The 18,108-nt window shown below is 35.7% G+C and overlaps 1 protein-coding gene across 1 annotated transcript in view; it reads right to left on the bottom strand.

Moving 5' to 3' along the window:
* The window catches only part of STPG2 (sperm tail PG-rich repeat containing 2), an 87,764-nt gene extending 70,300 nt beyond the window's left edge, over positions 1-17,464 (bottom strand). Inside the window, 3 exon segments of the mRNA XM_067297016.1 lie at positions 9,808-9,972; positions 14,807-14,916; positions 17,125-17,464. Coding sequence (XP_067153117.1) covers positions 9,808-9,972; positions 14,807-14,916; positions 17,125-17,464 — 615 coding nt within the window.
* Positions 17,465-18,108: the final 644 nt, after the last annotated feature.

An 18,108-nucleotide genomic window follows, 5' to 3' on the forward strand; every position in this document is an offset into this window, starting at 1 on the left:
ACTTAGGTTATCATATTCCATCTCAAGCAGTCACAGCCTTCAGCACTATGATCCTACTCAATGGACCCCTCATCTGTCCAATTACAGTGTCTGCACACATCTACGTATTCATCTTTCTAGTTGCCAAATATATGTCCAGCTATATTCTATTCAACAGGTTTTATGGAAGCTAGACCAGAAGCAACAGTTCCATTTCACATGAAGTACGTCAAAAAATTTCAAATTTTATGTTCACATAGCATCATTTTGTTCTACTATTGATGTCATAGTCTTCCCACACACGTTTGGGCCTAAATTGTTGGTTTCAAACACGAATGTATTTATACTATAGTCATGAGTTGTAAATGGCTGAAAGAAGTTTACTAACCCGGAAAGAACACACTGCCTTACAAAGGCGCTTTGGTTCACAAAGGTATGTAGAAATATTTGCTTTCACTTAATTACTGACTTTTCAGCTTTGTATTCAGCTCTATGCATATACCTGATATTCAGTCTAGACTATTAAAGGTCACCCTGCATTAGTTAAAATCATGCAAAAATACAAACCGTAAACTACCGGAATTTGCAGCAGAGCTTACAGGGGTTAGTATGAAATCCAATAAGAAGAGTACTTTAATTGAGAAAGTTCACTGCAAACCCCCACCTCCCAAAAAATATATCTTTATGATAAAAAGATGCAAGTCAGACTCTGATAAAGAACTGACTGGGATATGCTTGTTCCCTAGCAAAAGCTGTTTCTCCTAGGATGGTACAAGGAAATATCCATGAAAAATATCTCAGAGATTACATGTAGAGTTCTTCTTATTAACCAGGTATATCTTACCTCACTTACCCCAAATTACTATCCCAATTGAGTTATTACTTGTCTAAAGAATCAAAACCATGCTATATACACATAACACAAGAACCAAAGTAACATGGCTCATAAATGTGTATTTCAAGATCAACAAGCAACCAGTTCAGCAAATATATTGGGTATCTAAAATTTCAGTCACTAATCCCAAACCCACCAAGATAATCCACAACAATTTTTACATGTTTTCAAACAAGTCTTTTCTCTCTGTGGTCAATACACCATTATTCCCAAAGACACAAAGTTAATTTTCAGAGTAAAAGGGTTATAGCACCATCAAGCGGCTTCTGCAAGGCATCAGTTTTAATGCATAACAGAAGAAAATGTCTAGATATGTACAGAATAGATTTTTTTAATTAAATTGTGAAAGATTAGATCTGTAGGAATCTAATTTATTTTGAACTTTATAATAAGAATAAGCACACTGAATTTTTTATTTTGTTAATTTTGTGAAAGTATCTACTTTTTAATATCATACTAATAAATGAATAAGATGATATTATTGATAGAACAGAACCTTCTCATGGCAGGAAAAGTCTTGTACATTCAAACCACACTGGCAGGGGTCTCTAAGAGTTGGATGGCCCTAATCTTCAGCATCTCCTCTATGATCTGTGAAAATGTCGAGCAGATAGTAGCCTCACATCAGTCAGACTTAATTTCTTTGGCAACTGAAAGGTAAAATGAACTCCAAATTGAATCCCATCCAGAGGGAAGTCAACTGTAAAAAAAAAAAAGTCAGCTTGTGGGTCTAAAGCAAGGAGATAAAATCACTCACAGCAAACTGTAAAAATACAAAGGCCAATTGAGAATAAAATGTGCAGATTATCTTCTTATCAATGAGATGATTTATTCTATACATTTTTTGCTTCTCTTTTCTGAGGGCAACACTTGGCAAGTAAATGAACTTCACATGGTACAACAGTAGTGTATTTAGAAAAATATATTAGACATTAAACACCTCATAGAATTGTACACTTTTCATTATCACAGAAACAAATCACTATTATGGTATAGAAAACAGTTTTGCAAATCCAAAAAACAACCAAAAAAAAGTTAAACATTACAGTCATTATCTCCTATTCTGCACAGATGTTCCTTTTTGCAGATGTCCTCTATTTACAGGGCAGTGAGCTTCATGTGACTGAAAAAACGTTTGAAAACTATGAGCAACTTCAAGTATCACTGCTTGTTGCACTGAGGAGTCAGGATTTTGCATTGAAAAGCCAAAATCCCCCCAAAATGAACAAAACATTAAAACTGGTCTGTGCTTTTAAAATATTAGTCACACTAAGTAGTCTTAAGGAAAATTATTTATCCCAATCCCTTGTTAATTCAGACAAACATATACTTACAAATATGTAACATTAATGTGGCAGAAAACCAATACATTACTAAAGGAATACATCATCCAGAAGTCTACTGATGATTGGCATTTCTGGCCATATTTTAACATCTACAGAAGAATGTTCAGCACTTGATTTACTGTTTACTGTAAAATTGGGAAAATGATTTTAAGAGCTTTTTTTTTTTTTTAGCTTAAAGAGATGAAAATCATTTGAGTATTTATAATTTATGTACATGCTTAAATATCTTTTTAAACTGAAATCGGTGCTTGCTATATGAGGCCTTTAGGTAATGTCTACTGTTACTCAACATTTCAATACCTGGAAGTATCCTAGGCACTTCACAGTCTCTAGCCCAGAAGCCATGTAATATTCTCTTAGACAAACTACAGAGACTGAGAACAGAAACAAAGGGTTAAGAAAGAAAAGGGTTACAGTAATTAGATCATATGGTTTCTCAGTTATGGTATATGCACATCACAATGGCCCCATTAAAGTCAATTTTTATTGCATATTAACTCATTTCTTGAAGGCAAAACAAAAGGGGTAGACTCTTAAAACATCTGACTAAGGAAAGATGGTGGTTTGATTACTTTTTTTTTTTCCTAATGGCATGCAGTGAATAATATTTTCAGCGTATGGAACAATAATCAGAACAAGTAAAATCTAATATAGGTTAAAGGCATCAAATCAGAAATTTACATTTAACAAAATATTTTTTCAAGTAGTAACATCCACTTCTTTTTAAACTTACTGAGGTCTTTCTTTTCTTGAAGATAGGTACAATCTAATATAAAAATGTGAGGAAACGGGAACGAATGATAGTTCCCAGCAGCAAATAAGCATGAACTGGCAGCGTAATTATGTATGAAGAGTGCATCTGAATTAAAAAGACATGCAACATCAGTCTCCAGAAGGAGAAATATGATTAAAAAAACAAATTGAGAAGTAAAGAAATCCATTTAATGACAAAACTGTGTTCCTCATCCCAGTCATTAGTCCTAAAGATAATCGATTGCCTAAAATGTTCAAAAACTAGCCCACTTTCAATTACACCTAATGGCATAGGTGTTCTGTGTTATTACTAAAACATAAATATGAGGTAATAAACAGTTATAAACTATATAGAGAGAATTTTATTATTCATCTTGCTTCATCTTAAATTACCAAGGATTCATAAAGAATCAGCAATTTATTCTGTTCAATTATAGTAGCAACTATTGTTTTATATATAGTGAAATAAATCATGTTTTCTGTTAAATTTATGCTTTTCTGCCAGACCATGATAAAGTATAACTTCTAAGATACTGAAATTCAATATCTAAGTATGTATAAATGTATTTATACAAGAAACTTATGGCAAACAGAATTGTGACAGTAATAAGTTGCATTTGTAGTGATTAAAGCTACTCAGTTTTAAAGATGAACCAGTTTAGTACACTTTTTCAAACTCAGGAATAATAACGTTGTCTTGTGTGTGTGTGTATACATATATACACACACACACACACACACCTTTAAAATCTGCAGTAAAAATAATATAAATCAACTGTTACTTAACTTACTAACCCGTACATTACTCAGGTAAAGTATCCCATCTGTAATGGAATTTAAAAGCTTTTTAAAAATACCGACAAAGACTAAAGAATAAATTGATGCACTCTTAATAACTCTAAATCACCTAGCTCTTTATGCCAAGAAGTGTTGACAATACCAACTTCAAGGTCATTGTCAACTTGGTAAGTCATTAGCAAATAAAATATGGCTTAATTGGAGCAAACTCAGCAAGGAGCTGCATTATTTTAAGTGAACACTGCAATATAACTTGAAGAAGAATTACTAATCGCCACTCCCGTTGACAACGAAATGGATGAAGAAGGTGCTTTGTAACTTTTTTCTATGACTTTCCCGTAATTAAATATGGAAATAGATTCCGTGAAGAATTAAAAGTCCCCGAGTGCATTAATTCAGGCACTAATGGACTGCCTTCCAGTGTTACAGCACACAGGTAGTTCCCAGCATGTTACCAACATTAGCTAATATATCAGTGTCAGACTCCAGCAGTATTCTTCGTTTGAATACCCAACTCTGTAAAGCAGATTTAGGCTGATCACACATGCTGATTTAAAAGGATATATCTTTCACTTTCTGAAAAATTACCTGAAACTTTATGTGCACTGATAAAACAGCTTGACTTAAACCCAAGATCCAGTTGCCTGAAGATGTATGCAGCTGTATTACATACACACAGTGCTTATACAGCCCTTATAATCACCTCACTAATCTCTAGCACAAAAATTGTCAATGGCTGTTTTTTCAAAATACTTCTTTTAATAAAACACCTTTTAAAAAGAAAAAAACTCATTTGCATATATTTGGAGGTTTTTTCTTAGTACAAGCTACTAATGTCACAAACTCTGTAAGAATTGTATCATCTGGAGATTATGACATTTAAACGAAGGGAGCTCCTCTCAGCCCAGACCTCTTCACGCTGCTGCTCTGTTCGAACATTTTATTTTCTCACTTTGTGTCACTGTAATTCTTCACCTCCTCCAGCTCTCCCTCCAACCTGTACTTCATGGGCAAGCAGCCCTGCAGGTCTGCAGGGAGGTCCCAGCCTGATACACATTTCTAAAGCAACTGCCAATCTAGCATAACATATTAAGACTCACCATAAGAGCAACTGAAAATGAACAGCTGTCTTTTTTCAAACTAACTCTGTGATATTTAGGGTGCATATGTTTAAATAGCTAAATATTTGCATTATAAATAGGATTTTGTTTTTTTAATTGAAGACTTTGCCGATGTCTGTCTGTATCAGAGGGTCTAGCTCAGTAATATAATGCAAATTTGTTGCTCTTCCTTGGCAGTACATGTGGACATCAATCCACTACAGCACTTCAGTATGTGCTTAGTTTGAAATATGGAAGCAGTTCTACTGCAGTCAAATGCAACAGTTTCACGTTAATAGTTAAATATATACCTAAGTGCTTTGCCAGACCGAGTCCTACTTTTGTTTGACAATGAGAATATGCTTTGGAAATTCATTGCTTATATGAAAATTGTACCCATAGTAAGACAAGACAGAACTCAGGAATCTTTATCTTTACCATAACAGAATCAGAAACATATCAAGAAAAGCAGTATTATTTTATTAAAAGCAACTGACAGATTCAGAACAAAAAGTTGAGCATATGGATGAACAGGCTCCAATGAATCACTTAAATTTTTCCTCCTACTCTAATCAAACTCTAACCCTTGTTTTTAACTAGTTTAAAAGTGCGATCGCAAACTGTGACCAGTATTTCTGTCCTGTATTCAAGTCTAAAACCAGACTAAAACAGGTCAATGCAATCTGAGACACCAAACAAACTATGAACAGAGCCAAGTAGAACTACATTAAAAAAAACACACACAGACCCAAAGCAGACAGGGCCATACTGTAGCATGTCTGTACTCTATTCATAAGAGGCAATGGTAGTCAGAGATAAGGTAATGACTGCTAAGATGATCTGTAGTAAGGACTTGACTTAGAAAGTACTGAGCCAATTAAATCCTTTGCTGAAGTTATGGTTCCTGAAACACAGGCTACTAATTACATTCTTGAAAGATGCCCATCTTTTGGCATGAGGGTGTTCATTATTTCCATTCATAGATGGAAACAAAGCTCCTCTTTGTCCTTAAAATTCTTGTTTTTTCAACAAATTAGAGATGTGAATATAGTTGATAAATCAACTTCCGAAGTTCTTAAAGAAGATTTACGACTTAGTGGTCTGCTTTCTATACAGAATAATTACCCCAGAAGTAGCCAGCCTTCTTTAAATACCAATCTTGTCCATACATTAAATAGAAAATTGTCATGGTGAAAACACTTGACAACATCAGGATCAAGATATCGCACATTTTCCAGGACCCAAGATCTCACAAAAATTGCCTGCTCTTCTGACACAGTTTCCTTAAGCTCCATTGTACCAACATTCGGTAATGTTTATGCTAAAATAACAGTAATAGATAGTATTTGCAAATACCAACTTGCATCAACATGGAATTCTCACCCAAGAATTCTTAATTTCTTTTGCGTTCATACACCAGAGTAAGGAACAAAATATTACAGTGGTTAGATTTTTAACAGTGGTTAAAAATGGTCAGCATTCTTTAAAACACAACTATTTAAATTCTCATGAAAAGCTGTATTTTTATTCCAACTGTTAAATCTAGAATTCAAAAATCATTTCTAAATAAGTTGGATAAAAAAAAGCGTATTTTGACAAAAACTTGTATCGCACACTCTATTAGTTTTCTTTACCTTCTGTTTTACCTTCAGGAAGGGAGAGACATACAGATAGCTGAAATGCTATCCGAAATAGTCCAAATCTAGAAATCAGAAACTGTTATTTCAGATTGAAATTCTGACCCTGAGAGTCATTAAACACCTTTTCAGTACACCACTTAATCTTCTTGCTTTAGTTCTTCATTTGCATAACTACAACAATAGCTATTCAAATGAAGAATCTGTGTAAGAACTATTCACGTTTGCTTATTCAGTGCTTTAAAAATAAGATGCACTATACTGAGGCTTTGCAACAGCAACAATACAACACATCCACAGAAAATGTGATTCCCAACAAAAATGTTAAAGACTGCAGTGACAGCATGAAATACTTAGAAATGGCTGCAAATTGGTTCAACTAAATGACTTTGCTGCCCCCTAATGCAAGTCTTGGGAAAATAATTCCAGGGGAAAAAATAGTAACCAAAAATAAGTGATTAATTATTCTCCTTTTTATTTTGGTTGATTATAAACTATAATTCACATTATGCAAATAGTATTGCTCAGCTGTGCCCTTCTTCATAAATGCTAGATATAGCTAACGCTGCTGCTTCGGAATCATCTGTAATAAGGAACAGCGAACATTAGCTAGTGAGGCTTTTCAAATAGAAGATAGATTTTTAATCTGCAATTTCTTTGAGAAAATACAACAGGAACATTAAAAAGCCCACTGTTTATTACAACATGCTAAAAATTTAGATCTCACAAACAGAAAAGAAAAAAGAAGAAATATAATGCATGTCTTACTGAATTTGAATGCCTTGTCTCAAAATGGATTTAAAGCAGAACTGCTAACATGTAAAAGTCATCTCAGTTAAAAGAGCATTTTTCTTTGCAATGCAGACTTGATATTCTCTCAGTTCTAAAAGTGATATAACTGACTGAAAATTAAAAAAATTTAAAAAACACTGAATTAACGCTTTGAATAAGCAGTAAGTTAAGCTAGAACAAAAAGCAGTAAGCTAAGCTAGTAAAGCTTCAGAGTAAAAATAAAGTGGTAATCGATACACTTTGAAATGAGCATTTTTTGCAGCAGACTGATCTAGACATGTCAACTATATTGTTAGCACAAGTCACACAATTAAAATCCAAGTATGTTTTGAACAAAACATTAATACGTCCCTGTCCTGACCTTCAACGATATCATTTTAATTAGAGATGAAAACAGAGAATTGTGAGGAAATAAGCTTTATAATCAGGATATGGAAACGCTGCAGCCAATAACAACTGCTCAGTAGTAAGTCTGGCAGATTTCTTTGCCAGATGCTTTTGATTGGGGGGGGATCTTACTTTTTAACATTAAAATTGCCATATTTTATTGTAATATCTGAGACGGAGAAAAAATTACAAATAATACCACAACTTATTAAGATCTGGAAAACAGCAGAACAATCAAAGCTTATTATTTTTACAGTCGTTATTTTTCTAATGTAATAAAATTATAAGAAAATAGATTCAAAGAAGGAATTGAAGCATGTGTGTGATGCAACAGGTTTCACACACTGAAATCTTAGATGAAATACTGTAACTTCCAAGTGTTTTCTGCATACAGTTGCCCCTGTAGCTTAGAAAGTACTATCAAAGAACTGTATGACTTTAAAATAGAATCTATATTATATAAGTTAAGGAAGGCAGTCATGGGGAAGAATCTCTTTCCTTTGTGACTTATGGTTAAGAATCAATATTGGAGGGAGAAAGAATGAAATCTATCTGGAATATTAATATTTGCAAACAAAAATAAAATGTATGCATGATGTATTTTTAAGGCAATACTCAGGACTCCTAATACATTGGAATCATATTCTTCCAGTCTACAGCAAAATTCTAGCTGTTTTTTTTCTGTGACATTAAAAAAATAATAATAATCATTAAGTGTAAGCAGGTTTCTTGCTTATGATCCCCACAATATTGCACCTTGCTTTTAGGAGCCTTTTAATGTTTTCCTGTTGTATTTAATACCACATGGAAAAGCAGTAATTATTTGGTTTAGCTAATTTTACTTCTGATGTTCTAACAAGACGGATGGCCAATATCACAACTTCAATTGTTATATGCAATTTACATGGCACCAAGGTCCAGCCTCCCAGTCTCAATTAACAAAGAACTGAATTTGTAATTTTTAAGTCTATCTGTACCGATATTCAGTGTGCGCATTCAATCTAAATGGAGTGCTGTGTCAAACAAAGGTGACCATGTAAGTAATGACTGCAAAAGCAGCACACATACACAGCAGAATCAAACTGTCGCACAGATATCCCTATTCCTGTGATCTCCGATTTAAGCGTTTCACTTTTTTCCACTAATGATATTTTTAAACATAGGATGGATGTCTTAATGTATCTCCCTAAAAGTATTTAAAAGGCAAGCTGAAAACCCAGAAATTCTATCCTGTGGAGTGACACTGATGCATATTGACCACCATGAAGGTCGTTAGTCAAGACTGAGACACAGCTCAGAGATCTCTCACTGGACCTAATGGAATAGCAGACAAGCATCCTTCATGTAGATTACCCATCACAGGGAGATGAGAAACAGATTAAGTTTCACTAACATTCAGTAACAAAAACAGGAATGAGGAGAAATGTTCAGAAATCCTGGACTCAATTACCTTGAACTTGAGAAGTTAAAAAAAGTATTCTGTAATCTTTGAATATAAGCCCAAACATTTTTTTGCCAAAATTATCAGCATGAACACTAGTCTTAATGTCTAACTGGATATCACTAGGCATCCATTCATTTAATAAATAAGGTAGTTCAGGTCTCAGATTTTGTTTCAGTCAGCCTGTATATCTACTGAGGAAGTAAAGTCTTGCTACTTACAGAAAAAAAAAAAACTATCTTAACAAGAGAAAAGAACAGAACTTAAACAGAAAGGTTAAAATCTTTTACAAGACTAGTCACCACAGAAAGGGTTTATCCAGCTTATAAAAGTCATTTCAGTTCAACCTCTACACACTAAGCCTCTTTAGTACTGCTTGCAGAATTATTGTCCGCTATTGCATTCTCTTTCTGTCCAAGCAGAAAAAGCAGCAGTAGCTCTCTTTCAAAGCTACAGGTTTTTTCTAGTCTTTTAGCCAAAATAAATAGAGAAGCAGGTACTACTCGAGACTTGGTTAGACTTGTATCCATATCCTTCGGAGCATCCCTTTTTATAGCCAGGAATATAGTGGTACCAGTTCTTTTTTTATTCTGGGAGAGAACATAACAGGACAACTTCAAAAAAAATTAACATTATTTTATTATCTTCAATGATATGACAGTCATTAAAAGTTACTTACAAATAGTGGTCGATAATAAGCTGGGCCTAACGTTATGTCTCTCTGAGGTGAGTATTGTTATATAAGAGTGCCATCCTCAGCTTCCTCATATCCAAAAGCCTGACATGGAGAAGGAATAGAGGGACCATCCACCTTTCTGCAGATTTTTATAGCATCTGCAGCTCTCTGGGAAGGAAAAATTATATATAAATAAAATACATATGCACACATTATATATGCTTTAAAGTAGATTAACGACAAATTAACAAACAGTGAATAAACTGAAGATTAGTATCCCTGAAGCAAATGAAAGCCCTACGCTATACAAAACCGCTTATTTTTCACTTTATGGTATGAGGTGTAAGATCTCAGAATACTCTAGAACCAATAGGTAATCCCACAGCAGTGATAACATGATAATGTCACATCCGCAGATAAACAACATCAGTTTAGGGTACCCGTGTTGCATTGTCACACATTACACAGCATAAACCAATTACATTGTGAAACTATTTGAGGTCATGGCTAATAGAGTTAATCATACTCCCTCTAAGTCAACCAAAAAATGCAACGTTTACCTCCTGGCTTCTCCATCCCACTCCAGAACACCTAAGGTGTTTGTAACAACTAGAAGGTATCAGTATGTTGGCCCTATCTATCATTTAGTAATGTGAAAAACCTCAGCTACTTTTATTTAGTTTCCATAGCTACCGCAAACCAAATTCCAAAAATCTGTTTCTCCACCAAGCTCAGTAGCTCTTTTATAGATTAGCATTAATGGCTAGATTTTTCTTCGGATCTGTGACGTTAAAGATGACATATAAAGCATTTCAATAACTTCAAAAACTTGAAAAAAGCAGGTTTTTCATAATATGAAAAAGTAGGTTTTTCATATTATGAACACAAGCATAAATGTTCAAGTGTTCAATCATTTTTGCACTTGGCAAGGCTGAGCTTAGCTTTTCAGAATATTAGTAAAAATAAAACTTTATCGAATATAGTACTGTACACTTGTGATCATTTATTTAAAAAGGGAATTAACATTACACAGGCTTTTAGAATTAGCACACCAGCTGACTACGCTCTTTAGAATGTTGCTGCTTTTTGCTGTTAGTAGCCAACTCCATTGTAGGAGCATGGTTATAGCTGCCAGGTCCTGGAGTAAATGTGCTGATCTCTTTGAAGCGCTTCTCTTTATTTTGCAGACTCTTGCCACCTTTCATAGTGTTCTAAAATATATTTTTAAAAAAAAACACAGAAAAACATTAGCAAAAAATCAACTATGAACCTGATAACTTTATTAAAAAATTCTGACACCTAGATGCAGCTGTAAAAAACAAAAATCTGTGGCCGTTTATATCAAACCACTGTAGAAAATTATTACCTTTCTCAAAGTTGTTTTACTTGATTTCAATCAGAAAAAGTCTTCACACAGATAAAGAGGCTAAAAATTCTTGTTTCTCCTCTGTATCCTCCAATATATTACTGTTTCTAAAATTCTGTTAAATTATAGTAGGTATCCCAAAGATTTCCAATAAAGTAAAACAATGGTTAAAACTGTTCAAAAAAAAAAAAAGTTGCTGTATAATGGTAAAGACCCTGTCATTGATCAAGGCCTTGGAACACTAGGTTCCAAACTTACATATATACACCCACACACAGAGAACAAAAGATGCGCTTGCCCATTGTTCAAACATTTTGACCTAAACATTTTAGTTTTAATTGAGCTACATGCACAAAACTTCTATACTTCAAGTATATCAAACTAGAACTGATAGACTGTGTTCCATTAACAACTAAAAAGCTACAGCATTAATTTTTTGATACCTACTGGACACTTTACATGGTTTTACATATCAGCTCCATAGCCATTCTTAAAACAATGGATATAGCCTGCGGTAAGTTGTACATGAAAAGTGTAATTATCAACCAAGAAAATTAATTAGAAAACAAGAGTGAAGTACTTGACTTTTTACTCTAAATGGTACCTAAGACACAAACTGGAATGAAAACTTTGGGAGAATTCCAAAGAACATCATTAGTGCCGCTACTGCAACTGTCAACCATTGAAAATGCATTTCCTGAATACTTTAAAAATAAGTAGTTTTAATAGATGCAAAATGTCAGGTACAGCTTGCTTTTTTTTTTTGCTTTTTTTTTTTTAAACCACCTTTATGTCACAACATAACACATTCCATTATTTACACAGTAGTATGACAGGCATGACAGAAAACAATGTAGTACAACACTAAATTAACGGAAGTACATAACATGACCCATCTCAGTTGAAATAGGAAGAAAAGATGCTGCCCTGCAAAGCTAGTCATCTGTCACTCTTTGTAGCATATTCTTCTCACCACTATCCTCTCATAAAAGAGAACAGTGATCCAGAACTTCCACAATGAGCAACCAATAATCAAATTAAAGTGCCAACAAAGATAAAACTACTTTACATTTACATCATTAACTTCAAACTATTATGTCTGAAAACAGTAAAGGTTAACATATATAGGTTGCTACTTAGTGAGTTATTTAATCTTTTTCCATTATAATTTAAGCTGGAGGAAGATTCAAGAAGATGATAAACAAGGAGGAGCAGTGAAGAGACTTTATGACACGCTGTACCACGACTGTCATTTCATCATTCCAGTACAAGATTGAATGCAGTGGTATTATCGTGTTTTCCCACTTAGGGGTGTATATAGCAGTCAGCCTGTCTTAAATGATTGTGCAGTTAAAAAAAATAAAAATAAAAATAAGTACACTACATTACATATTATGCAACTTTAATAAAGGCTTTTTCATTGTTAATTAGCCCCATGATTTAGATAGTTCTAATCCCCTCACTAGCTGCATTGTTTTATATATTTCATGACTGTTGGTATTGATAATACATGCTTTGCTCTCATTCTATGAACAAACTGTAAATTTTACCTTATATCTTAAAGTTTAAAAAGCTGAGTTTACTTTGTTCTTCTTGCCATACGGACTTCATTATACATCTAAATATGGATTCCATTTCCAGTTATAAAGATTGCTCTTCTTTGGGAGTAATAAGAACAAACACTGCCTCAGGCAGACAGCATCACTGCTCATCTTCCAGTAGTGAGGGACACTTTCCCACACATTCAATTAGTTTTGCTAGCAGAGAGGAAAGGATCCAAAAAAATAAATAAATAAATAAATAAATAAATAAGAATTCCTGTGCTGCCTAAAGTACCCAAGAAATCATTAGGAAGATCAAACTCCTCCATTCAAAGGAGAACAGAACTGCAACAGCAGCATTTTTTTGGTGCAAGGAGGAAGGAGCGAGGAGGACTTACAGTTCTCTCCACAGATTTCACAAGATTCATGTCCAATACAGATGTGTTTTTCACCTGACCCCTGCTTCCTATTCCCTAGCCACAACACCAGCAGTCCTTTCAAGGATGCTAAACTTATGTACTTTATGGTTACTTGCATTCTAGCTAGTCAGTAGTGACATGCAAAACATACTGCTCAGGTCAAAAACAGCTCTCCCGTTCTAAAGTCCTTGAAAAATTTATTGATTCTAAAAAGCCACTCTTGGCACACTGCCAAACCTGATGAGCCCTCTACCCAACACACACAGGGGTAACCACAATCTTCCCCATAACTCTATTTTTTGCCATCACAGTCTTCTTGATCTTACTTAGCGCATGACCATCCTTACCAGTCTAGCACTACACTTTTGCTATTGAGGCACAGAATTTCAATTCAGTTTATAATAGCTAAATACAATAGCTAACACAATTAACTTAGTTGTATGATTTGACTTTAAAGGGGCTTAGGCAGGGGTTGTTTGTGTGGGTTTTGGAGTTTGTTTTGTTTTAGAAACAACAAACTAAATGTCTGTCTCTCTTATAGAATTTGTATGCTGACATTACAAAGTCTAAGTGATTGTTTTCTTTCCATGAAATTTCTGATATACTTTTTATGTTATTTTATGTCAGTATCTTTTTAACACCAAGCATTCCCGTTCCCTTTTCCTGTTTCTTAGATTTTTAAGATCTACAAAAAAAAAAGAAAAAAAAAAAGAATACATTTGGTTCCACTACCTATTTATTTTCTACCCGAGTTTTATTAACCTCTGCCCTATCTTTATTTGATGTTTTTACAACTTCACTAACAAGAGGATATACCATGCCAAACTCCATGACCTTTCGCACACGTCAGTTTTGCTCCTATGTTTAGTTTAAGTAACAGAGTCTCAGGATTGGGTTGGGTTATACAATCTGACGGGCAGCACGCACACCTCAGCCATAAAGCTTGCCAAACTCCTGCTCTCTCTTACACATGGATTAAGGAGCCAGACACAATCCTAGAGCTGTAAAATCTTGTTATATTTCTAGTTCTATAAACACAACACTAGTCAAAGACACCTAATATATGAAAAATGATGTTATTTGTTTAAATTACAAGTTCTCCTTTTTATTACTGTTATTTTATTTTGTCAATATATGAGCAAATTGAAGCAGTAAAAATTTGCCTGTCTTGGGAAGATCTGTATCTTCACTCTCAACATCAACCAAATTCATTTTTCTCTTTCAGAGATAAGTACTTAACAAAATGAATATGCAAATCTTAGTTCTTTAGAAATTGTTCTCATTAGTTCATTAGGCTACAGAGATATGTTTAGCTATAGCATGAGCTATAACTTGGAATAAGTAATAAAAAATAAATTGTTTAGGAAATGCAACAACTATCTAAAAAGAGTAAGGCAAAACATTTAAACACCAGGAAGCACTCAGCTTCAGGGGCTACATCAAAAGTATCTTACTAAGGAGAATAGAAGAAACTAGGGGAAACACAGATGGGATAAATGAAACTAAATAATAATCATAGAAATGGCATCTTCCTATGTTTTTTTTTTTCCATTGTTAACCAACTTGTAAAAAGAGATTATTCCAATCAAATTTGTTATAACAGTACCGCTGATTGCTACCATCCTGGAGTAATGTTTCAAACCTTATCTGTCTTCATGCAATTATTGCAATTTTACCTGCATTCTGGCAATATTATAGTGTCCTGGTCCTGGAATAGTATCATCTGTATTTTGAGCAATAAATGTCAAATCTCGACTTGTCAAGGAAAGAAATGGAGCATAGCCATCTGAAAAAAAAAAAAAATTTTTAAATGCACTGGAAAAGGCCTTTTGGACATCAAATTATTATTATCCAATAATTGAAACATTTGGTTCATATATACATACAGTAAGACATGCTTAAAAGCATAAGGACAAAAAAAAGCTTGAAAAGCAAAATACTGCTGCTCAGGACATCTTACACACAAAGTAACCACTCAAAAATGTAAAGTTGATTAAAGCCCCTGCAGACCTAAAAGCCTTCAAGCCCCTGGCACAGCAGTATAAGCTGAAAGTTTGGGGTCTGAAAGATACATGATTTCTTCTGCAGTCACAGAAGAATCCAACCATTTGTTAAAGATTTTTTTTTAATTGGCTGAATTAGAAAGATGTCTTTTTCTCTTTTTTTTCCCCCCTTCTTTTCTTTCTTCCCCTTTTCTCCCTTTCTTTTCTCTTTTTGAACATAAAGCTCTCTGATAAGAGAGGATGTACAGGGGAACACTTCAGGAACTACATCTATGGATGTATAATTTCATCATTCCAATATACACCCTATTATATTGACTAACTATGCCCTTCATTAGGGTTTTGTTTTTATAGAAAGATCTATGCAACACTTCAAACTTCATCATTTCCTTTAGCAGTCAGGCTGCTGTTAGTGAAGGAACCATCTCTCCTACAGCTTGGTCACCTGAAATTCTCTTCCATGTGTCTTCCTTTAATTTGTCGTCTATTCTATTCAGAATTTTAATACACACATCTTTCTTCTTTTACCAACATCTTCTAACCTCCATCTCTCCCCTTCACTATTGTTTCTATCTAAAATTGTTCTGAAACTTAAATATAATCTTAAACTAAGAAGAGAACGTTATGATCATGTACTCTAATGTCATTATTGTTTAGGTAGAGAGGGTTGGATCAATATACACAAATTTAAAAAAAAAAAAGACTAAATCTGCTTCTCTGAATGAAGCAATGCCCAACTGTAATTTTATCAACTAAAGTTCTCCTATACTTGAATATGTTGCTGTCTTCAGACTCATTAGAGAAGTTTTCAATCTACTTGTGACTTTACTTCTAAACTATAGCAGTGTCAAGGTAGAAGCAAAAGAAAACAATACACCACATTGTTTCACATGCTTTTTCCCATTGCTCCTATTTTCCTTAGTCAAATCATCACAAAAGGGATAAAACCTTTTAATTGGTTTTAGGCAGAAAGCTTTTCACCTAACTGCAAATATGACTCTTCTGAACTTAAATGTTTTATTCTTATAAACTGTTTCTTTAATCTCCACTGTTATCAGACAACATAAAGAATTCTGCATTTTTGGAACAGCTTTCTAACTAGCCTGTTCTAAACGGGTATAAAAAAAACACAAAGTCATCCTATCTCCCAGTAGTTGCAGATCTGAGGACAGAGAAGAGACCTATATAAATATCCTTTTAGTAGTATTTTAGAAATAGATACATAGAACCTTGCAGGGAAAAAAAAGGAAGTTAATGAGGCCAAAATGAAAAGTGTATGTGCTACAAATGGGAGTGTTGAGTCATTGAGAAGTTTCCAAATCATTCTCAAGTTCCGTGAGGATGGAAAAATTTAACTTGCTTCATACGATCATATAATGTGTGTCTTAAATTACATAGTCTTTTAAAAAATAATGAAAAGTAGAAAAAACTTCTAAGTTGTTATGAGAAAATAAAAGCATTTATAGTAAAACATACTAAAACCTCATTGTATACTAACTTTTATTTGGAATTCACATTTGTTTAACTTAAGGCTGTGCTGAAGCTTCCAAAACAACTCTTACTCTTAAAGAAAGGTTCCTGTTATCTTCCTACTCAAAAAGGCAAAGGGCACACGTACTTCGCAGAGTGCAATTTAGTGAAAGGAAAGCTTTTAATACCTTCTACGCAAAGCAAAGTGATCTCCAGGCAAACAAAAACACCGGCACCAACGCAGCGCCAGCCCCCTCCGCACGACCTAGAGTAGGCACAGCCCAAGCCGCTATCCTGAGGGAGGCGCGAACGCTTCAGGCGCTGTTAACGCGCCCTTACATACAGCACCGGTAACCACAGCACTTCCTCACGGCTACTTTCGCAGAGAGGGCACACGGTATGAGGAAAACAGCTGCCCCTAACGACTGCCCACCAAGGCGGGGGAGGAGGCTCCCGTCCGATGGCTGGGGCCGCCCCGGAGCACCGAGGCAGGGCGGCTGCGAGGCGGCCCCCACCCTTACCTGCCCTTCGCCGCGTTTCCAGCCCCACGCGGTAGGAGCTGGGCCCCACGAAGGGCCCCGTGCAGCCCGCGGGCAGGCTCAGCGCCCGCACGGCACGGTCATACATATCCCCGCCGCCTCCAGCACCTGCCGCTGCCGCCCGTCGCCATGGACGCGACGCGGCGCGGCGCCCCGCCCCAGAAACCGGCCGCGCCACGCCCCCAACGGCCGCGCCACGCCCCCAACGGCCGCGCCACGCCCGGCCCTCCCGTCGCCATGGCAGCGGCGGCCTGCGGCGGCCCCCGAATGGAAGCGAAGGGCTTTCGGGAAGCAGTTTTTTCACCCCATTTCTTTCCCCCATCGTTTAAAATTATACTTGCCCTGGCGCGAAGTTCTGTTTCACGTGCACCCTGCAGCGGTGGCTGCTGCCATCCGGCCTCCTCTCAGGCACAGGGAGTCATAATAAACCCGAAATCTACATAACGATGGCACTTTGAATGGTCTCATTCAGTTTACTTCCATAGGTCTCGTCTGATTCTATGTCTTCATTAATTACTACTGGTTGGTAGGGGGGTAGTGGGAACCCCCCCAGCTAAAGTACCCATCTCCTAAGGAAAGTGTGTAGGAGAGGCAGGGAGACAGCACAAACTTTTGGGAGATAAACAGCACCTCCAGAACAGGCAGTGAAGCCTGCCTCCAACAATCCTCAGAAAAACCAGTCCCCTGAATAAGCAAATCCTTTTCTATTATTGAAACTGTTAAATTGTTAAAGCTGTTATTAAATTGTTTCGCTATTTGCATCTTTGTTTCCAGAAAACTCCGAGGTGACAAGCGCTGATCACACAGCTTTGTGCCCCGAAGATGCAGTGACTGAGCTCTGTGAGCAGCTGCGAATAGTTTTTAACACTGTCTTCTTAAGTAGAACCGATTGCCAAACTGCTGCCCATGATCGGCCTCATCATTTGCTCTCGACGTGCGGCTCTGCGTTCAGATGTACCCCCTTTC

Source organism: Apteryx mantelli, chromosome 5 (assembly GCF_036417845.1).
Source record: "Apteryx mantelli isolate bAptMan1 chromosome 5, bAptMan1.hap1, whole genome shotgun sequence".
Lineage (NCBI taxonomy): Eukaryota > Metazoa > Chordata > Aves > Apterygiformes > Apterygidae > Apteryx > Apteryx mantelli.